Source organism: Pleurodeles waltl, chromosome 5 (genome assembly GCF_031143425.1).
Source record: "Pleurodeles waltl isolate 20211129_DDA chromosome 5, aPleWal1.hap1.20221129, whole genome shotgun sequence".
NCBI classification, from domain to species: domain Eukaryota; kingdom Metazoa; phylum Chordata; class Amphibia; order Caudata; family Salamandridae; genus Pleurodeles; species Pleurodeles waltl.
This window is the reverse complement of record NC_090444.1, coordinates 383929969-383953037: the sequence shown is the minus strand read 5'-3', so window position 1 is coordinate 383953037 and position 23069 is coordinate 383929969. Positions and strand designations below refer to the sequence as shown.

Here is a 23069-nt window from a genome sequence, read left to right as displayed (position 1 = left end):
TAGCCATATCTTGACCACTGTGATCAATGAATGTCTCCTCGAATCGGGTAAAGAAATCGGAAACACTTTCATCTTTCTTTTGTTTACATACTGCTAGCTTATCCCAATTAACTCTCAAAGCAGGCATCATTGTTTTCATTAATGTAATAATCCTACCAGGGAGTTCTGAGATCAAAGCGTCGGGCTTTGCACCACCTACTTGACCTCTATCTGCGGCAATAATAGCGTTCCAATCGCCGCCTAATTCTTGAGCGTGATCCTCTCTACGAATTTTAGCCCATATTGTCTGTGGAACTACATTTCCCATCAACATGTCAATATCTGCTAGATTCATAGTACATGCATCAACTGTTTGCGACAACTCTTTATAGTAACCAGCAGGATTTTTGCGTGGATCTGGTAGTGACTGTTTAAGTGCTAAAACTTCAGACCTTTTCCAGGGGACATGTATCCATATGCGCTGAAAATGCGCAGGAATAGCTGGATTAGCACCTGCTGCTGCAACTTCTTCCTTCCATATTGGAGAAACCTCTCTCATGGGATAGTTTTTCAGTGCTGTCCTAACTGAAGGATCAGAATCAGGAAAAGTCTGTGAGAACAATAGGGATCTGAAAGAAATAAGTGTTCTGACAGCGTTTTCAACCTTAGGACCCACAATAAGTCCTTTGTCAAAGTCAGCCTGAACATCTAACAGATCCTGTGGGACCGAACCCAAATTCATATCCTCCCATTCTTTAGCGAGAGTATCGCACATAACTTTAAAAACATATCTCTGCGTAGGTGCATTCCATTGCAGAAAGGTGGACATAATATCAGACGTACTATATTGGGGACCCTTCTTGATCCATCTACAAGCAAGTGAGTCCAATTTTTCTCGCTCTTTGGAGTCTGGGAATTGACTACGAGACTGTCTTCGAGAAAAAGCTGGAGACACGTTTAAAGCTTCAAAGAAAGGTGATAAGAGACCAGAGACAGTATCTGCAAATCGCTTACGCATAGATGGAGAATTTGACATAAGGATAGGGGACAAGGTATTAGGTGAATTAACTAAAGGAGCATTAGGAATTGCCAAAGGAGCAGAAGGCAAAGGAGTTAAAGGCAAAGCTGGCATAGGCAATACTTGAGGAGGCAAATGTGGAAAAGCTGGAGCAGGCGGAAGCACAACTGGCGGCTGAACAGGCTGTAACATCGGGGGTGCATTAGCACCTTGTACATAGGGCGGAGGCAATTTCAATAAGTGGGACATTAAGGAATCTTCCTCAAAATCTTTTCTCTTATCAAGGGAAGAGATAGGCAACGTCGGATAGCATTTATCTATTGCCATTCGATGCTGTCTGTCTGAAATTTCCATTGCATTATCTATTTCATCATCTTTGAATTGCTGAGCAGCCTGTATAATCGTCATTCCCTGTGTTTTCCTATCTCGTTTCGCTTGTTTAATTTCTCTCTGTTTGGCTTCCTTACGCCAAAGGCGAAAAGAGTCAAACATTGCCGGCCGGGCTTTTCTTTTAAATAACGTTGCTTCTAAATTATCTAGCACATCAGTTTCGAAACTACCATTTTCTGGCCATTTTAAAACACCATCTTTCTTTGTATATCGGGTCCATGTCTTATTAAAGGCAATAGGACCAACACCATGTTTAGAATAGAGCTCATATGTGGGAGTTCCAACCGAAGGAATCGGACAGGAGTCCTCAAGCTGGGAGTCCCTATTACAACCAAAGCAACAAAGTTTTCCAAACTTAGTCAGACCAGACATCTCACGATTTTTACTGGCTGTTCACAAACATCAAGGGGGTAAAACTTTCAGTTTACACAGCACAAATGCACTTACCCCTCGGCTTTGGCCACTGCAATGGCCAAATCTAAGGACCTAAGGACAAAACAAAGACCAAAATTTGTGGGCGCGACCCACCAAATACTTAACTAAGGATGTCTTCTTACACCAACAGAGGCCCGTCTATCGTCTCGCTTTACCATACATCATTAAAGAAAGGGCCAAGGCAGGGCGGCAGTCAGGGCAGCAGTCGTCAGTAGCCGTCAGGAAGGAGTAACCGCGCTGAAAAAGACCTTCGGACCACTTCGACATACAGGGGTCGCTTGACGTGGCTCGCGATTCCTCCAGAATTTTCTTGCGGGGTTCCTCACGACCTTCAGGCAGAACCGGTACCGCTGAAGCCGCCCCACGTTGGGCGCCAGTTGAAGAACCAGAACCTTATGGGCCTGGCGGCGCAGGGTACGCCTAAAATCTCCTTGGATTCACCTGCCTCAACTAACAGAGACACGGGACACTCTGTCAGGTGTAAAAGATCAGATTTTATTAGCTGCAGCTAGTACAGTTGTCCAAGAAGTACACAAGGTATGTTCTCAGGAGACTGCCACTTTACTTTGTGGCGCACAATCTTATATACCGTATAAAAACCATTTATTAACTACATACACTCCCAGAACACATAGAAAGGAGCCAGTAAGAATAATGTAAAGATAGAACAGAGCCAATAGAAATGTCGGAAAACAAGACAGAACAAAGTATCAAGTGACTTAAGGTTGCCTCCCCTCCAGCTGTGTTTGTCACCCCTCCCTTGAACTAATTCATTAACCGATCCACAACGAAGTTGCATGTGGTGTGATAAGTTTGTGTGCGTTTGGAGGACAGTTGTGAAATGAGAGAATACTAGCAAAGGACAGCGAAAGCCAGACGATAAGATAAGATCGGCGGAGAATAGTGTGAGCCTACAGATAGTTGAAACAAGGATTAGAAAACCAGACAGGGATTAGTGTACTCGGTCAGACCTTAATACCAGCCTTGTAAAGATAGAGGCAGAAGGCTGTTTTGAACACCATGTTGCAGAATAAGCAGAAAAGGCAGAATGGACTTCGTTCGCTGTGCTGCCTGAGTGAAGGCAACATAAAATGGCGGCGGGCCACAAAATGGCGGGTCGATACGATCGTATTAAAAATCGAATTTCCTCAAGATGATGATGCCCTAAACCCCCAATTACTTTCCCGGAATCTCGGAGCTTGCAAATGGAGGAAATGGAGGTGTGAGAATGTTTTCGGCGTTTCTAGTGACGGTATGAGAGAAGTTAGGTTTTTGCGCTTGAATAGCTTATGTCGTAGATGAATTGTGAAGTTTGTGAGGATTTTTAGGGGGTTACGAACTCCAAATCAAAATTTTAGAGGAGTGATACTCCAAAGTGTGAGAGTAGGGAAGTCGTCAAACTTCATATGTGTGTAGTGCTTTGTGCAGGAAAAATTGTCCACGTGGTTGTTGATGTTGAGACGGGCCCTGCGAGGTCAAGAGACTCCGGAGTATGTTGAAAAGTGTATGAGACACTTGATTGATGTTGTAATTTGTTCGGTTTAATAGGTTGATCGGGCGTGGTCAACAAGTCGGTACGAATGTTGAGGAATAAAAGAAAATCTTCGACTTTGAGATTTGACGAATTCTAAGGTGCACTAGAATAGTTCATTGATCAGTTGAGAGTAAAGTTTGCAGGTCAAATTTTGCTTGCGAAAGTGGGAAACCGAGAAAGATGGAATAACTGCCTAGGCTAGTGAAAAATCCCTAAGGTTTCTGAAGCGATTGTATTACCCTTCCTGTAGTAAACCAACAGATTTGTTTTCTTCTTTTGGTTAGTGCTCGCGATATATTGCAGAAATTAGTTTTGGGTGAAGCTGAATGAAGGAGGACAAGCCGCAAGACTTTGTCAGCCGCAGTATGTGGGTGTGACATCACTAGGAGCTGCGCTGGGATAGGTTGGTTGGTGAGAAGGGTCACACACGGATTGGACGCAGTCCGTGAAGCGCAATTGGTGGGGAAAGGCAAGCAAAGAGTATTCCGTGAATTAAAGTCACTTATTGATTACATTTTGAGAAAATAAAAGACGGAAAGATGAAATTTTTCAACGCACTTAAGAGTGCCTTGAGGGGAGATGTATATATTAAAGCAAATGTAGGAGAAGAGACACCGCCTGAGGGTACACCAGCTTACATCGTAATTGAAGAAAAGGGTGTCGCACCATGTCTTTGGTTAAAGCAATGCTGTAAATTAACAGAAAAGCATGGAAGTGTAGCGTTTCCTATCCATGGGACATTTAATTTAAGAATCTTGGAGAATTTAAGATTTTCGCTATATGACATGAAAATACCTCCAAGACCAGCACAGTTTGAAGCATTAGCAATTTGGGAACAAATGGCGAGAAGGCAACTACAAAAGAAATTTGAGACAAGAGTGAGAAAAGTAGAAAAGACACTAGCGGATGCTAGATGGGATAGTACTCCAAAGGTTTGGAGATCAGATATATTGCAGGGAATTAAATTGTTTCCAGCAATTACTGACAAAGCAGAGATGGAAGGAAGGAAAGCTACCCATAAAACAAACAGGAGTCAGTCCAGATATAGAGAAAACAAGAGAAACTCGAAAAGGTCAGACGAATCAGACGATGAGGAGTTCATTCTGCAATTGTTAAATGACCGTCCACCACCGTATGTGGAAAACAAAAATGCCCCAAGCACTAGTACTGCCCCTCCAGAACCAATACAGGGTACTGTAGCCCCGAATTTGAGAATATTGCAGAGGCAAAGTAGTCCCGATATACCTTTTACACCAGAAATACCACAAGTTCAGAGAATATATCCTGACATGACTAAACTGAACCCTGTTAATGATTATGAGCCACAGGTCCAAAGATGCTATTATGTTGAGCATAATTTGGAAATGACTTCTAATTTAATGGTGCAGGGAGGACAGAATTACCAAAGACCGACATTGATTCAAACCGAATCAACGCAAATTTTGATGCCTCAAAAGCAGATGCAAGAGATGCCAAAGCACATTCGAACAGCAGAAACACAGTTAGACATGCCAGCAATGATGAACCATAATGTGGGAATTAATATGCCACAGAATTTGGGTAACAGACAGAATCTGGACTCAATATCTTTGCCTATCACTGTAGGTCCGCCAGTACCATTATATATACAGGCAAAGCCAAGTGTATGCGATCAAGGTGTAATAACGCAGAACGAGACAGGAAAAAGATACATAGAAAATATCCAAGAAACGACTCCCGTAGGAACACTGTCAAACAGATCTAGGTCTTTGTTGGAATTTAGTCCAATTCCAATTTGTGTTCCGTCAACTGTGGTTAGGTCAAGTCCACCACTAATAGTATTGCTAACTTCAAAAACAGAGATATTACAGAAACCATCAGTAGCAGTAGACGTAGATGCCACACTAATGGGACTAAACGCACAACAGTTAACACAATGGTTGAACAGTCTGAATTCCCCACAGAATACAACCAAGTGGAAAGGAGAAGAATATCTGAATCAAATAAGATTGGGCATGGAAGCAGGTGAACTCGTAGATGGAACAATGGGTTTGAACAGGTTAGAATCATACACAGAAGAGGAGCTGAGATACATTTGCCCTAGAATTACAAGAGAAGTATGCAGCATACATAAGAGGTTACAAGAAATTGCAGACAGACACAAAATAGACATAAATAAAACCAAGCATTTGAGCAGAAGTTACAGGTTAGACTTTGAGACAAAAGATTTTGAACACATGAGATCTGCAGGAATGAAAACACACCTTAAAGAAATATTGCAAAGCGCGCAGGTTTGGAGATGTTTAGACAAGTGGGAGAGTAGGTGGGTTAAGAAAAAGGATAAGAAGAAAGAAAGTACCCCAGATCGGAATGAGAAAGTACAACAGAATGAAGATCTTATAACCATGTTACCAATGAGAGAAACAGCAGGAGGAAAACATATCCATGTAGCATGGCACAGGTGTGATATTCAATCTTTTACGGATGATTACCCTAAGTTAAGAGAGAAACCGATCGAATGGTATCAACAAACAGATAGATTGTGAAACTCGCAAAATGTCTTTGGGAAGACCTGAATACTTTATTCGAAATTGTAGTTCCGGCAGATTTGTGGGAAGATTGTAAAAGGGCTGTAGATTGGCCAACAAGTGAACCAGAAAGAGATAGGGACACAGGTGCATCATCGCCTAGGGTAATGAATTTATACCATAAGGTGATTGAGTATTTGAAAACAAAAGTTGCGTCGAAAAACGTAGATTGGCAGAAAATTGACAGAACAGCACAGGAGGTTAAGGAGTCGATACATGTATACTATGAGAGATTGTTGAAAGCATTTAAAAATTACAGTGGCACGGAAACAATTGAGGCAAAGGACATGCTACATTTTGTATTCAGATTTGTGGAAGGATTGAGACCCGAAATTAGCCAGATGATTAAAATGCATTTGATTTGTTGGCAGTCAAAATCGATCGATGAAGTGTTGAACTATGCAAAATACTGCAGTGATGAAATTGAGATAAAGCAGAAAAGGTTGAAAGAAAAAGTGATGGTGATGCAGATTAGAGCACCTCAGACAGGTTTGCAAGGTTTCCAACAACAGTTGCCGCAGCAGCAACAACAGGGAAATGCTATGTTTTAGCCACAGATGAGAGGCAGAGGCTGAGGAGGTTTTATAAATAATGGTCCTGATTTAAATACTGTTGTGATTCCTAATGGTATACAGGCAATGAAGAAGGTGATGCCATGTCACACGTGCGGAATCGTCGGACATTGGAAACGGGAGTGCCCAATGTTGGTGCAGGAAAGTGTAGGTCAGCAAAACAATGATGTCAATACATTTCAGAATATGAGAGGACCGAAATTGAGAGGTCCAAATCCAAATTTCCAAAATAATGTAAATCAGATGCAGGGTCTACAACCCATACAACAACAGCAGGTGCAAATGCCCCGTGTGCAAATGGCACAGTTGCAGCCAATGCAACAGCAGTTTCCTTTGGTACCTAATCAGCAAATGCAAGTACCCTTAGCACCAATGAATCAGCAACAAGTAATGCTTCCTCAACAGGTAACAGGTCAAGGAATGAATCAAAGTGACACAGTACACCAATTCCCGTTACACAGTGAGAATGGAATAAACAATGAATGGGAGAGTGAAAGTTCAAATGAGGAGGGAAATTGTATGCTTGCAGCATCTTTGGAAGTTGATCAAAAGGGACCATATGTGGAAGGAAGAGTTATGGGTCACAGTGTTTCATTTTTGGTTGACACAGGAGCTACACGCTCTACAGTTAGAAGCATCGAAGTACCAAATTTGCCACTTTCAGGGAGAACAGTTCAAGTAGTAGGAGTAGCAAATAGGTATCTGACAAACCCAATTACAGATCCAGTGCAAGTCAAAATTGGTAACTTTCAAGGGTTGCACAAATTTGTGGTGTGTGACTCAAGTCCGATATCTCTATTAGGGAGAGATTTATTATGCAAATTAGGATGCTCGATTATGTGCTCACATAATGGAATTAAAATTCAGACAAACAGTGATGAAGAAGAAGAGGACAATTTAGAAGAAGACGAAATGGAAACTGTCGATGAAGAGTATCCCCTGATTACTCTTTATCCTATGCTCACTGAAGCAGATATTCCAGCTTATTTACAAGAAGCAGTTGAAAAGGAAGTGTGGGATATGACAGGGAAAGAAGTAGGATTGGTTGAAGGAGCAGAACCATTGAAAGTGACTGTAAAACCTAATGTAAATTTTCCTCAGACTCCGCAATACCATATGTTACAAGACACGCTCATGAAAGTCGCCCAACTCTTTGACGAGTTTGTGAAACAGGGAGTACTGAAAGAAGTACTAAGTAGTCCATGTAATTCGCCAATCATGGGACTAATGAAACCAAGCGGAAAGGTCCGAATTGTTCAAGATTTGAGAAAAATAAATGACATAATAGTCAAATGTTGTCCCGTAGTACCAAATCCAGTTGTAATAATGTTTCAAATTCCCTGTGATGCAGAATGGTTCTCAGTCATTGATTTGTCACAAGCATTCTTTTCTGTGCCTCTTCATGAGGACAGCCAATTTCTCTTTTGCTTCAAATTCCTGGACAGAGTCTACAGTTGGTGTCAAATTCCTCAAAGGTTTTCGGAGTCACCATCAATTTTCAATCAGGTTATAAAGAAAAATTTGGAATCATTGGAATTACCTTTTGAATCAACCTTAGTACAGTATATTGACGATTTACTGATTGCATCCAAAACAGAAAATGACTGTACAATTGACACTATTGCCCTACTGAACCATTTGGGAAGGAATGGACACAAAGGGGGTCATTCTGACCCCGACCGCGGAAGCACCGCCAACAGGCTGGCGGTGCTTCCTGGCCAATTCTGACCGCGGCAGTAAAGCCGCGGTCAGAAAAGGGAAACCGGCGGTTTCCCGCCGGTTTTCCCCTGGCCATAGGAATCCTCCATGGCGGCGCTGCAAGCAGTGCCGCCATGGGGATTCCGACCCCCTTCCCGCCATCCTGGTCCTGGCGGTTCTTACCACCAGGAACAGGTTGGCGGGAACGGGTGTCGTGGGGCCCCTGGGGGCCCCTGCACTGCCCATGCCACTGGCATGGGCAGTGCAGGGGCCCCCTAACAGGGCCCCATAAAGATTTTCAGTGTCTGCTTTGCCACTGCACCCATCGCACCCCTTCAACTCCGCCGGCTCCATTCGGAGCCGGCTTCATTGTTGAAGGGGCTTTCCCGCTGGGCCGGCGGGCGGCCTTCTGGCGGTCACCCGCCGGCCCAGCGGGAAAGTCAGAATGACCGCCGCGGTCAATTGACCGCGGTACGGTCTTCTGGTGGTTCCCGCCGGGGTCGGAATGACCCCCAAAGTGTCTCCTTCGAAATTGCAATACTGCCAAAAGAAAGTGAAATATTTGGGTCACCAAATAGAAAAAGGATCAAGAAAAATCATGAAAGAAAGAATAACGAGTGTACTTCAAATGAGTCCACCCAGAACGAGAAAAGAGGTGAGAAAGTTTTTGGGAATGGTGGGCTACTGTCGCCAATGGATTCCCAATTTCTCAACTCTAGCCAAACCTTTACTGAAACTGACCCAGAAAGATGCGCAGGATGAAATAGTGTTGAAAAGAGATGAAATGGATACCTTTATTGAATTAAAGGAATGCATGTGCAGAACTCCAGCTTTAGGTATGCCTGATTACACAAAGCTGTTCACATTGTTTTGTCATGAACGTGATGCATGTTCCTTGTCTGTCTTGACTCAAGCCCATGGTGGCGTAAACAGACCAGTAGCATATTTTTCAGCTACTTTGGATCCAGTCGCAGCAGCGTTACCAGGATGCTTGCGTGCTGTGGCAGCAGTTGGTATGAGCCTGAATCAGAGTGAAGGAATAGTGATGGGACATCCTTTAACAGTTATGGTCCCTCACTCAGTCGAAATACTTTTGACACATTCCTGAACACAGCACATGACTGGTGCTAGGCTTACAATGTACGAGACAATAATTTTGGAATCACCTAATGTGCAATTAAAAAGGTGCACTACATTGAATCCAGCAACTTTGTTTCCCAGTGAAAATGTTGAAATTGAAAATGCCGAAGACATCGAACACGATTGTCTTCAGGTGACTGAATTTTGTACTAAACCAAGACCTGATATCAAAGATGCACTAGGAATATTAAAAGCAGGATATGCTGTGTGTACAATAACTGGTGTTCTAGAAGCATCTTGGCTTCAAGGAATTTACTATGCACAAGTAGCAGAACTAGTAGCCCTTACTAGAGCTTGCCAACTTTCGGCATTAATGAAAGTCACCATTTACACTGACAGTCAGTACGGATTTGGAATAGTGCATGATTTTGGACAATTGTGGTCACAAAGAGGCTTTATGACCTCTTCAGGATCACCAGTGAAAAATGGTGAAAGAATAAGAGAATTGTTACATGCTATCCAGTTACCAGGAGAAGTAGCAGTGGTAAAATGCAGTGCTCACTCGAAATCACAAGACTTTGTTTCTTTGGGAAATGGATATGCAGATCAAGTCGCAAGGTTTTGCGCATTGAATTGTATATTGCTCTTAGACGAATGGAATTTGATAAATGAACCAGAACTTGATCCAAGTGAAGCCTTTGCTCTAAAAGTTGTGGACACCATCGAAGAATTAAAATTCCTACAAAATAATGTTAGTAAGGATGAAAAACTCTCATGGAGTAAATTACAATGCGTAAAGACACCAGATGATTTGTGGGTTTCAAGTGAAGGGAGATTGGTTTTGCCAGACAGTCTTTTGACGCAAATAGCTAGGCTGTACCATGGACAAGCACACATTGGAAGAGATGCTATGATTAGATTATTCAAAATTGATTGGTGTAATCCCAAATTCCGCCAAGTTGCTGAAGCAGTTTGCCATTGTTGCGTCATTTCCCAACAAATGAACGCAGGGAAGGGAACCGTAGTAAAATTGAGCCACATTGGAAGAGCAGGTGGGCCATTCAGCAGGATGCAAATGGATTTCATTTAGATGCCTATGCATGCAGGCTTAAAATATATGTTGGTGATTGTGCGTATTTTTAGTCACTGAATTGAAGCACACCCTACACGCAGAAATGACAGTCTCACAGTTGCAAAACTACTCTTGAGAGAACTAATACCACGTTTTGGATTCCCGATCTCTTTAGAATCAGATAGGGGAAGTCACTTCAATAACAAAGTAATTAAATTACTATGTGCAACATTGAACAAAAATTGCATTGTAGCTACTGCCCTGAAGCATCAGGACTAGTGGAGCAAATGAATGGCACGCTGAAATCAAGAATGGCGAAAATATGCGCCTCCACAAATTTAAAATGGCCTGACGCATTGCCTTTGGTGTTAATGTCAATGAGAAATACACCTGATAGAAAAACTGGACTATCACCACACGAAATTCTCCTGGGCAGAGCCATGAGACTTCCAGCAGTTCCTGCAAATACTCTTGTAAATATTACAGATTATATGGTATTGGACTACTGCAAAGGTCTGGCTGATGTGTTTCGCTCTTTTTCTCACCAGGTGGAGGCAACCACCTTGCCACCGATCCAAGGTCCAGGACACACCCTGAAAGCAGGTGACTGGGTCGTGATAAAGAAGCACGTGAGGAAGTCATGTTTGGAACCCCGTTGGAAAGGACCTTTCCAAGTGATTCTGACAACTACCACCGCTGTGAAGTGTGCGGGAGTTCCCAACTGGATTCACGCCAGTCACACGAAAAGGGTGACGTGTCTCACAGAAGAGGAAATTGAAGCACTGAAGTTACCAACAGCTGACAGGAAAGTACCAGACACTGAAACAGAACGAAGAGAGCCTGAAAGCGAACAAGAAGAAATTGAGACAGGAGAAATAGTCTCTGAGGAAGACGAAGTCGATCCTTTTGAGGACAGCAGAGAAGAAGCCTCAGGAGGTGACAAAGGTCCTATCTCAGGTGAAGAAGCAGGAGAGCCTAATAAGAGGAGGGCTTTCCCCGAAGCAGACGATACAGGAAAAGAAGGAGAAGACCTGACTGATCTCCCAGGTGAAGGCAGACAAGACAGAGCAAAGTGAAAGTGTTCCAATTCTTCCAGAACCGGTTGCAGGTCCATCAGGTGAAAGCAATGTGAAACGGAGACAAAGCATATCAAAGTCTAAAGAAACATTGAACGAAAACAAATGGCCAAAATTGAAGGAGAAGAGAAAGGAAGTGTCTATCATAACCACATCGAATGAAGAAAAAGACACAGCCAAAGAACAAGACATAAGCGAAAGGGAATCGAAAGGAGATGCAAAATTGAAAAGGAAAAGAATACCGAGCAGAAGATATTCTGGTCCAGAATGGGCATACACAGCCACTAACGATTGGTCAGACTAATTTCTGACTCTTAGTCTTGAAAACGAAGAAGCAGAACGACACTTTGGTACTTGAAAGGTGAAATTTCATGAACATTACCGAATAAGACATTGATAACCTGATTGACTTTTGAAACCGATTTTGAGACAAAGCTGCTAAACCGATAAGAGACTAAGGGCCAGATGTAGGAAAAAAGCAAATTGCGACTTGCAATTTGCGAGTCCGTGCGACTCGCAAATTGCAAGTCGCAATTTGCTATGCATAAAGGTGTCTCAGACACCTTCTGCAACTCGCAATGGGGTCGCAAAGACCCACCTCATAAATATTTATGAGGTGGGTCGCAGTTTGCGACCCCATTGCGAGTATGGGCAGTCACGGGGATGGTGGCCTGCTGGAGACAGCAGACCACCATGTCCGTGACTGCTTTTTAATAAAGCATTTTTTTTTTCTATCGGCAGCCCGTTTTCCTTAAAGGAAAACGAGCTGCACTTAGAAAAAAACCCGAAACCTTTTGTTTCGGTATTTTTCAGAGCAGGCAGTGGTCCATAGGACCACTGCCTGCTCTGAAAAATTGTTTTTGTGATCATTCACAAAGGGACCCCTTCCCGTTTGCGAATGGGTTACCATCCACTTCAAGTGGATGGTAACAGCGATTTCATTTGCGACCGCTTTCGCGGTCGCAAATGAAATTGCATAGCATTGCGAGTCGCAAATAGGAAGGGAACACCCCTTCCTATTTGCGAGTCGGAAATGCATTTTGCGAGTCGGATCTGACTCGCAAAATGCATTTCTGCATAGCAGAGAGGCTTTTGCGCCTCGCAAACGGCGTTTTTCGCCGTTTGCGAGGCGCAAACCCTTTGCTACATCTGGCCCTTAGCTGCTAAAGAAAACCGTGTGAACTTTGACCTCGTTCATCTTTATATATATATATATACATATATATATATGCGAATTTGATTTGATAAAGTGTCTTCAACTTTCTGATTCTATATAGATCATGGCAGGCAGTACTACACAAGGACATAAAATGAAATATTGTAAATATATGTGTATAGGCCTAATAATTGCATGCGTACTAATAATTATGGTAATAATTCTTGGAATGCATGGATGGAATGAAAGAGATGTGAATGATGCTTCTACCTTTAAAACTACTACTGAATTAACTCCTTTGAAGAAATTCGAACAAGACGAAAAATATTTACATGACAAGAAATAACTTTCTTCTAACGTCTTCTATCGCTTGCTGAATGAGTATGTTGAGACAATGGACGCGAAAGATTGTTATATATGTACACAAATACCTTCCTCAGTAATAGAAGGGGTGACATATCATAGCATGCCTCTTACGTATTGAATAACATGTAGTCTGTTACTAACTAGATTTTATGGCCAGGAGTATATTCAATACTTCTATTCCAATCATGATGTCGTATTTTCATATGTCCCCATAATAGAGTACTTGAGTAAAGTAGCAAGAGATTATTATATAAAATTAGTTAGGGGTTTCTTTGAACCATTATCACCTTTTTCCACAGTTCACGCTCATAAAGAAAACCTTACATGCTTGCTTTCACCCGTAGAGAAAAGCTTTTTAGATCACACTGAAGATAGAAGGAGAATGGTAAAGGAAAAATTAGAAAAAGAATTACACCAAAGGACATCTGTAAATAACTATGCTTTTGCCGCAATAAAGACCCAAGGAAAACTAGCTTTAGATGCATTACACATAGGGAAACTTTGTATATATAGACCTAAATCATACTATGACACAATCTTTGTAGGAACGAGTGAATGTAAACACGTGTTTTTATTCCAGAGTAAATGGACGTTCATGTTAAATGGCCTAGATCCATCTACTCCAGGGGTATACTATATTTGTGGACTTAATGCCTATTATCGTCTTCCAAAAGGATGGTATGGGAGATGTTATTTGGGAATAGTATTTCCAAAGATTTATCGACTAGACGACTTAAAGACATTTCCAAAGCTGTCTGAATTACATAGTATTCAGAAAAGGGAGACAGCTTCTGGTGTGGTAGGAGATATATTTGGAGCAATGATTACTTCAGTAGGAGTTATATTGAATTCAATCAAAATACGAAAGTTGTCTACTATTGTGGATAACATGCTGACAAAATTCTCAGGAGCAATGATCCTGATGGATACTGAACTTGCTGCAGAAAGAGCTATGACTCTTCAAAATCGGCTTGCTTTAGACATTCTTTTAGCAAAGAATGGCGGCATTTGCAAAATACTTAGTGCACGTCACTGTTGTTCATATATACCAGACAACAGTAGGCAAATTAGAAATATGCTTACAAATTTAACTAACGATAGTACAGATTTGAAAGAATTGAAAGAACCAGGAATATGGGAAAAGGTTGGAAAAGGATTTGCTTCCGTGGGAAATTGGCTCAGCAACATTTGGAACGGATTATTACTGAAAATAGTAAAAGGAATATTAATAATATTAATTTGCTTAATAGGTATTTGGGGAATATGGAAAGCTATTAAAACATTAAAATCAAGAAACAAAAGAAGAATAGAAAAGAAAGAACAAGAGAGAATGGTAGAAATCTACAGGGAATAAATCAAAGGGAGTGAAGAGAAAAAGGGAATTGACTGAAATGCCAAATTACTAAAACAGAATTTTAATGAAATAAATTTGTGATGGAAGATTTAATATGATGACATAATTAGTCATCAGAGGAGGGATTGATGAAGCAGAAAAAGAAAGGCTCACAAACATTCATATATCATGTAACAAAATCGTATAAGGCAATGTGATTTTAGCAGAGAAAAATAATGTGTGTAGAAAATGTGCCCACGAAGTACTTCGCCATTAGCATAAACTAGCTTGATTAATCATGAAGAATCGACAATGTAGTAATCCGTCATAATTGCAGATGTATTTTATGATTTTCTCGTTAAAACTGTTATTTGCTTAGCTTAAATTTAGCAGAGGCTTTGGCCTAGTTGCCTGGTCTCAATTTTAACTGCGTAGTTTTCACTTGTATTTAACAAAGACATGTTTTAACTTTAAAAGCTGTATTTTTCCAGTAGAATGACTAATACACTTATCTCAAAAGTTGCGTGCTAGGCAAGTTTCATCCCCTTTGAAGCAAGGTCAGTTTCTGCAGTTGCAGAAAATAAAGACACTGATACAGAAATAATTGGCAAACTTTGTTGCTACTTGTGTTCCAAAACTCCAAGGACACCTTATGCGTAAGTGAACATTAAGAGAAGAACACTATTCATTGGTTAAAGAGAAACCACCCCATGGACATTCCAATGGAAGACCCTGAAGAATTTGGAAAGTTTTCTTACTTAAACCCACCGGACAAAGAGAAGCCAGACATTTTTCTTTGATGCCATTTTGAAGCCAGATTTTAGAAGCCATTTTGATGACACTTTGATGCTTTTTCTCTATCCCAGAGAAAGAGAGTCTCTAAAGAATTCTCACCCTAGAGACTTTAACTTTAACTTTACCCCGTCTTGCCCATAAGATAACTTTTGCCCCATTTTCCTTGCTGCCGCTAGGAAAACTTGACTTAAACTTTGCCCCTTCGAAATCTGCCCCATGCTGATCGAACCGGTACCTGAAGGACGAAGACTTACCTTGAATGCTGATTGTATTTGGTAATTATGAATGGATAAATGTATTACTCATTGTATTTTCCTTCTTAGGTACCAACTGCTTATTTTGACAGAGCCTAAACTAGAAGTTTTCTAAACTTATGTTGATTAAATTCTTTTGCATGAAGCCCCACATGCCAATGGTAATCAGAGGTTAGTTGAGGTATTCATTTGATGCACCATGCTGAATTGAAATCTTGTTATGCTGACCATCTATGCAATTAGTCAAATTCAGTTACTTTCATTGGTGATTTGCATTGCTATAACCGAGTGCATTATAATCCAGATATTGCGTAGATTGCGTTTCTTCCGTTGTTATGGACAGCTAGTAATGTTCATATACGTATATCATTTGATTTTGAGACTTACCTATATTGTGTTAGCTTTGTTAATATAGGGAAATAAACTTATTAACCTTTAATAAACAGGTGTGGTTATTCATGACTGAAAGGTCATGGTGTGTCTAATTACTGATTTTTTGTTTAACTAATTAGTTGTTTGATTACTAATTGAGTATTGGTTATTGATTATAAATGGTTATTGATTATTGATTTGAGGGATCCGACAATTCTTTGGATGAGGAGAGCTCAACCCGGTCAAAAGATTCACCGACCTCCAGCGTGTCCAAGTATAAGTAATTTATAAGGACTGGACGCGCTATCACAGACACCCTGCCAGGAGTGGCGAGACACTCTCCTCTCGTCGTGAAGAGTAGAAGACTTGCACATGCACAGCCGCGTGCAGGTGCTCAGGAGCAGCAAGGTGAAACACCGCCATGAGCTAAGCGGGAAGAAGGGCCACACTCAGGTCCAGCGGAGCAACGGGATACGCTCAGTGGCCGACGGGCAGGAGAGAAAAGAAACCTGTCTGAACAGGAGGCCACAGCACAAGGGTGCGGGGTCGACAACCTCCTCGTCACCAGTTGTTGGGTGGCGTGCGGTGGGCCTTGCAGTTAAGGTGCTGAACAGTGTTGGGAAACAAATGACATCAAGCAGTTACGTGTGGTGGGATGAAGCACGAGGAGCAACCCCAGGACTATTTTATTTTCTCTGCTGTGGCATCACAGCCGCAACCCTTATTTGCGGTATACCGCCAGCGTAGACACTCATTATCACTCACCAAAGAGGCCTCTGTGTAAGTAGGAGACATGGCCTGGAAGTTTAGAACACTCATTTCAATTATGAAGATCACAAAATGGAGGCAAACACTAAATGCCTGACTGAAGTCAGCCAGTCCTGGCCCGACCACTAGGCTCCCCTAGTGACAGTGCTATACAAGGAAATTAAAATGAATTCAAATAGTAATGAGAAAAATAAAAACGATAAGATAAATAAAAGCAGCCTCTGATTGCTAACCATTGTAAGCCAGCTGAGAGAAATACGGGGTGGAGCCAGTCACCTGCGAAAGACTGTGAAGGAAAGAAAATTGAAGAATTTTTTAGTGGAGACTGTAAGGCCAATGATACTAACATGGCAAGGATAAGGACGAAAAGCACATGTTATATCCAGTACAGACGCGCATTATCGCCTGCGAAGTAGGCTGCCATTTAGAGAGAGGCATGGCCTACAAGACTAGAACGCTCACCTTGAGCACAAAGGTCACAACATGGAGAGGAGAACCAACATCCTGGCTGAAGCCCAGCCGCTACTGGCACGACGGCTAGGCTCCCCAGCAGGGGTGCCGGACTGGGAAATAAAATTAATTATAAGGAGACAACTAACAACATATATATAAAATGAGGAGGACCGGTGCCCTGCTCATATTTGTGAATGTTCACCCTTCAAAGGTTCAGGTGAAGGGGAACACACTTAAGACCATAATAATCGGTTATTCCTTATGTGTACACTACTTTCTGAATGATTAGATTAGTTGATTGTACACTTCCCAATCGTTTTGAATCCGTAAATGGTTAGAAATATAGCGCATCTGTGAATCATGATCTGTAAATTATACCGATGAGTGATGGTGTAAGTGAATGTCTCCATGAAGTGTTGTAGGATAAGTATGCTTAATGTATAACGGAACAAAATAAACACGTATAAAGGCTATCCTATGGTCATATATATTGTGATTGTGGTTTTGAAAATGTTGTTCTGCAGTATTTCAAAGCCATTATTTGCAGATACCCCATTATATATTGTACCTGCAAATACCGTTACACGTACATAGATATGTAGTACATACAATGGAAAGGGAAGGTATACACTTCACCTCAAGCCCAATAAAAGGGAAAAAGCCTTCTGCTCCCGCAGTGCACCATGCTGACTTGCCCCTGGCCTCTACAGCATTCCGTTGCCTGCCATCTAGCTATGCGCTACATACATTCCAAAATGCCTTTCTGTGGTATGGGTATTGTCTACATTTGTGACCTTCATCCGCGACCCTTTGGTATATCAAAAGCATACACCACTCTAGGGCAATGTCGATTACCATTATTGGGGCATAGTTTTATAAACAATACGCATCTGCCGTCTGTAAACAGCATTGCTCCTCCTTTCGGGTATCTTGGTATCCTAGACGTTTTTTGTTACCGAAGTCAATAGTGGTCAGTTTATAGACCTTAGAAGGATGAAAGTCAAGGTTGGATCACTTGGATTCCAAACTGTAAGCAGTGAGTCAAGCGAAGATTCCTGATGAGAACGCAGTATACACTGAGCTATCAGACCCGACTACGTTCATTGTCGCTTTTAGCTTCAATGCTTCAGTTCTTTACAATCAGAATATACGTTAAAGGGTTCGAACATTGTTCTCTTTTACATTGCTCGTTTTGTAATTCGATGGGGTACGCCCGGTAAGGTGAAAGACGTGCCCCTGGTTGGTTGCACGACTTGCCCATGCAGCTTTTCGTGTGGGATGATAGTGGGGGAGGGAGGCGTGACAACAACTTCGCATGGTTCAGCACACTCAAGGCATCGTCACTACCGGAGTGGAGGGCTCCCCCAGCAAACATCTGCAGAGATTTCCTAGATGCCCGTGGATAAGCGCTGTGGATCCTGTAGTCGTGCGCTCGCAGCGCTGCTTCTAGGACTCGACCTTTAATGGGGAGCCCGCTCGTTCCAGTCTTTCAGTTTTGAGCTTCGCTAAAATTATTTCACGTTTGACAGAAAATATGCAGATTAAGTTACCATAACCGCACAGGTATATCACATTGTACATGGTTTCCTCCGCACGGTATATGTTGCCGTTAGTTTTTTTATCCCGGCCGCCTCTCCTAATAGATGCAGTAGTCCCTTGGGCAGCTGCCGGTGTCGCCCCCTCTTTTAAGTAGGCGAGGGCACGGCACGGAGGCGTCGCGCGCCTTTCTTACTAGAGGCGCAGCGAGCACGTCGGATAGCTCCTAGCGCACCCCATCTGGTCTGCGCCCGCGAGGTTTCAGCACTTCGGACAGCGCTCGGCGCCGATAAAGGAGCCGAGGTCAGCACCCCTGTTCCTCCCACATTGGAGTGATCCCTGGTGACATTCCCGGCGCTTCCTCCTTTCCTGGCTAAGCTGACGGACGCTCAGAGATTTAAACGGATCTTGACGGTGCTCATTGTCACCTCCCATCCGAGCCTGTTCGTAGCTCTTTCGGAATTACCTGCTGGGGCTGCTGCTTACTGAAGGGGTTCAGCAATTTATCTTTAACTTATTCAGCCAGAATCAAAGTATGGGCGAAAACGTGGAATGCAGAAAGAGAACGATGATCGGTTTCCTGGGACTCAACGCGTTATTGTATATTTTCAGTGAGTAACCGCTGCTCTTTTACACGTTTTTTTTTTTAAGTCAAACTGTTAAGATGTGTATACATTGCCGATACTGCCGTGTCTATGCACGATTATACTTAAATATCAAAAAGACATTAAAGCGAAGTAATATTTTATTATGCAACTAAACGTTTTCTTTATTCTGCTAACGATACCTCTCCAGCCCTCCCTACCCTACACCCCTTAAAAAAGAACCGATAGTCTGAAGATAATGTAACGTCGTGGATACAACTTTCGATGTCTAACACGCCTGCCGTTATTGCTCTACAGATGTGACTCAGATTTTGGCAGAGCAAGAAGTTGAAAATCTCTCTGGGCTCTCTCGAGATCCCGAAAAGGACATATTCGTTGTTCGTGAAAATGGGACAACCTGTCTCCTGGCAGAGTTTGCAGCAAAGTTTGTTGTGCCCTATGACGTGTCGGCAAGCAATTACGTTGATGTAAGCAATCATTTCAACATTAGTTGCTAACATACTTGATACTATTCCAATGCTAACTCATTTAGCTGTAGGTCAATTTTAAATGTAAAGAGATGCATGCAACAAAGACAGTTAAAGCACGAATGCCGCAGAGCACTGGCGCGCCGAGTGCTCAGGTCAGACTGCAGTCATTTACAGTGTGCAGTGCCGTTTTTATTAGAAGAAACTGACGGTCATATGACTTTATTCATTTTATTGTAACATTTAAACAACGCATTTTGCACTTTACCAACGACATTGAAAAATAATGTTGTAATTTAATATCCCATAAGTGAACAATTTTCAAATCCCGTGAAATAATAGTTGCATGTAGATCATCCTTAGTGTATGCGGGATTGTGGATAGGTATACTCCAGTATAACATTCGTGTATTTTCATATGTGTGCTGATATGTGTGTGTGTATACACATTCATATTTTATACTTTTGTATATCATACTGTTATAAATTATCCAGGTAACGTATCTTGTTTAAACATTGCACTTAACTTGGACTACGGATACTACATACAGGGTCCTTTCAACTTACAATATGTCAAACATACATGGAGTAAGACGTATGTATACCGTAAGTTGTTTTCACCTACATGCATCAAAACAAATTCAGTGCACGATAATTTGCATGGTATGCACCTACCCTGGGTGTCCATGTTTTATAAATACATAAAGGAAAACATATATACCATCACACTCTTGCTTTCTAGCAGTCATGAACGTACAGACCGCTCCATCTATTTATAAAATGTATGAATAAATACAATCACATGCCTATCAATTGTTTGTTCAACGCGTTTGGGTGTGTGTGTGTGATAGCAATGAAAGTAAATATTGTCCTATACATCTTATTTGAAATACTAAGGAACCTGCAGCTACACATTTTTCTATGCAGACAAAAAGTCAAATTGAATGTTATTACGATAGTACATGCTAACTAAAGCTATCCTTAAAGAACAACTGGTCCCATACTCAAAATGCCTTTTTGACTAGACTCATTCTCACTGCATGGATTTAGCTTCTTGTGCTTGGTTAAATGCCTATCGTTAAAACTTTTACACATCAAAAGACAGTATGGCATAACCCAGTGGTTCCCAACCTTTTGATTTCTGTGGACCCCCACTTTAACATTAATGGAACCCAGGGACCCCCACTGAATCATCATGGGAAACCGGGGACCCCCGCCTGAGTCATTACTGGAAGCTGGGGACCTAATTTGTCAATATTTGGTAATATTTTTTAATTTTCTAGGCTCTCGCGGACCCCCTTAGAAGGCTTTGCCGACCCCCGGGGGTCCCCGGACCACAGGTTGGGAACCACTGGCATAACCCATATATCCAAATCAGCTGGAAGCAATATGCTACTTACTACCATTTTTGAGGGAAGGGCAACACAGCCCACACAAGTCTCTGCATCTTGGAAGTAATGGTAGGTGTTTACATCAGGCGCAGTCTCTCTTACTTAGTCATCCTAGACGATACATTGTTATAGTATAGGCCTGAAAATAAGGTCTAGAAGGAAATAAAATCACAAAGCAACATATTTCACAGAGCTCTGTGGGGATTTAATCAAACTCTGTTGTGTGTCTGTGTGTTGTAAACATTTTGTGAGACATACATAATTGAGTAAAGGAGGCTAAATTTGGAAAAGAAAGAAATACAAGAGTCATATCATCATCATATGCGTAATGTATCACTTGATAGTAAAAAATAGTCCTTCAGCTTTGTGCAACTCAACCCAACACTGAAGCCGTTGGGTTTATGAAACCTAGATTGAGATTTCTGTGATAAACCATGCAGTGTTTTCTTATCTTTTATGAAAGATAGGTTTTTATGCTATAAATTGATTTTTTCTTTGTTGATTGTGTGGGCTTACTTGAGGGATATAGTATGCACAAATCCGTCAAACTTTTTGTTTTAATTAAAAAAAAATGTGCTGCATGTTCACATAGAAATATTGCCCCGACAGAGAGCTATTCTGGTATGTTTTCACTGCATCAAAGTCTAACTGGGTAAAGATTTTCAACTCAAATCTGGTAGGTGGTCGCTTGTCATAAAATGGTTCCTTGGAGAATTGTAGTGGTCATACTGAAATTTGCAGTCAAACACCACCAATGGTACCATGACTGAAAACACATACTCATTTTAACTTTCTGTGGGAGAGGAAACTGAAAAGGTTAAGTTAAATTATTAGATTAAATTATAATATGCTAGTATTTTCTAGAGAACCAGCTTTGGTGCGCGCTCGGTGTTGATCCAGTTACAAAATGGGTGATTGCACCGATTTTTACCAACAATAAATTCGTAATATTGCCCATAAAGTCTTACGGCTGTCCACATGGTGTACATCTCATACACATTAAATACCTTACACTAGACTAAACAGTCCTCCATTCCACTTTGCCCTACAGCAAGTTACACCCGAAGCCCGGCTTTTGTAATGTAGTGTGCACACTACGTTGGTTCGTTGTCCTAGCCTCACAAACACCTTTCCAGCCTAGGAATTGACAATGCTCACCCTGTTACTTACCTCTCTCCTAGGCCTTCTGTTCACATTTTGAACACGCTCGAATGACTCTCCATCGGACATAGCTTGCCCCGCCATTGTAGTCAGGCGCAGCAGGGGCTTCCCCGTACACGCTGTGGCTGACAGAGAATGACCCTTGGCTTCAGACCTTCGCCCACTGAATTCCTACAAAAACCGTGTACACAATTGCTGCACACATCCTCTTAGAGCTCTGTCACCAACCTAGCGATATTCACCATATCGAGCTCAGTTATATCCCCATGGTCCTGGAAATGATGCTGGGATTGGTTTTGGAACTGAAACGTTGCCTTTAAATGAGGACTAAATCTACATTGATTATAATAAACGGGCCATGCTGTTCTTGTTTGTAGATACGCACTTTGACCGCCTTTGTCAAATTTGTGTATCTCTTCTGAGAGAGCACCAAGCACGTTTTTCACCGACATCCACTGCACCGCCATTTTTGTTTACTGTATAAAAAAAGTTTATATCTTTGTATAAATACATTTATTATTTGATTACCTCATATAGGTTTAGGGGCCATTGTAATGTGATATACAGTTCTGTAATGAGGCACAGTTGTGTGGACCTGTAACACAGAACGATTAGGTAAATTCACCCAAAAATAATCTGTGTTTTGGATGAGTACATGGTGTGTGTGTGGGTGCATGGTTGTGTGTTTGAAATGACTACAAATATCTTCAAATGTAATACATATTGTGTAGTGGGGCCATAAATCGAGGACTATCTTTAGGGATTTCATCACACAAACAGGTGTATCTGTTTCAATGACATTTTAGTTACACTGTGTTCTCTACATTTGGTCAGATATGCATACAGTATAGGTGGTGGATTTTACAATGTACTTCACATGTAGCATCACACGCATAGAGGCAAGGATCTCCGATTGCACCGTGCATACTAGCAATGTCCTGCCAATGAAAATCTATCACGCTATTGATGTGCAGTGCCATCCTTGTAAATTC

At 41.7% G+C, this 23069-nt stretch overlaps 1 protein-coding gene across 2 annotated transcripts in view; it reads left to right on the top strand.

Annotated features, from left to right (window-relative positions):
* Positions 1-18100: 18100 nt before the first annotated feature.
* LAMP5 (lysosomal associated membrane protein family member 5) overlaps positions 18101-23069 on the top strand; it is a 177047-nt gene continuing 172078 nt past the window's right edge. For both annotated transcript variants that reach the window (XM_069234137.1, XM_069234138.1), the window contains exons 1-2: positions 18101-19065; positions 19357-19526. In XM_069234137.1, the coding sequence (XP_069090238.1) occupies positions 18990-19065; positions 19357-19526 (246 nt within the window). In that variant the 5' untranslated portion in view covers positions 18101-18989. The remainder of the gene's footprint in view (positions 19066-19356; positions 19527-23069) is intronic.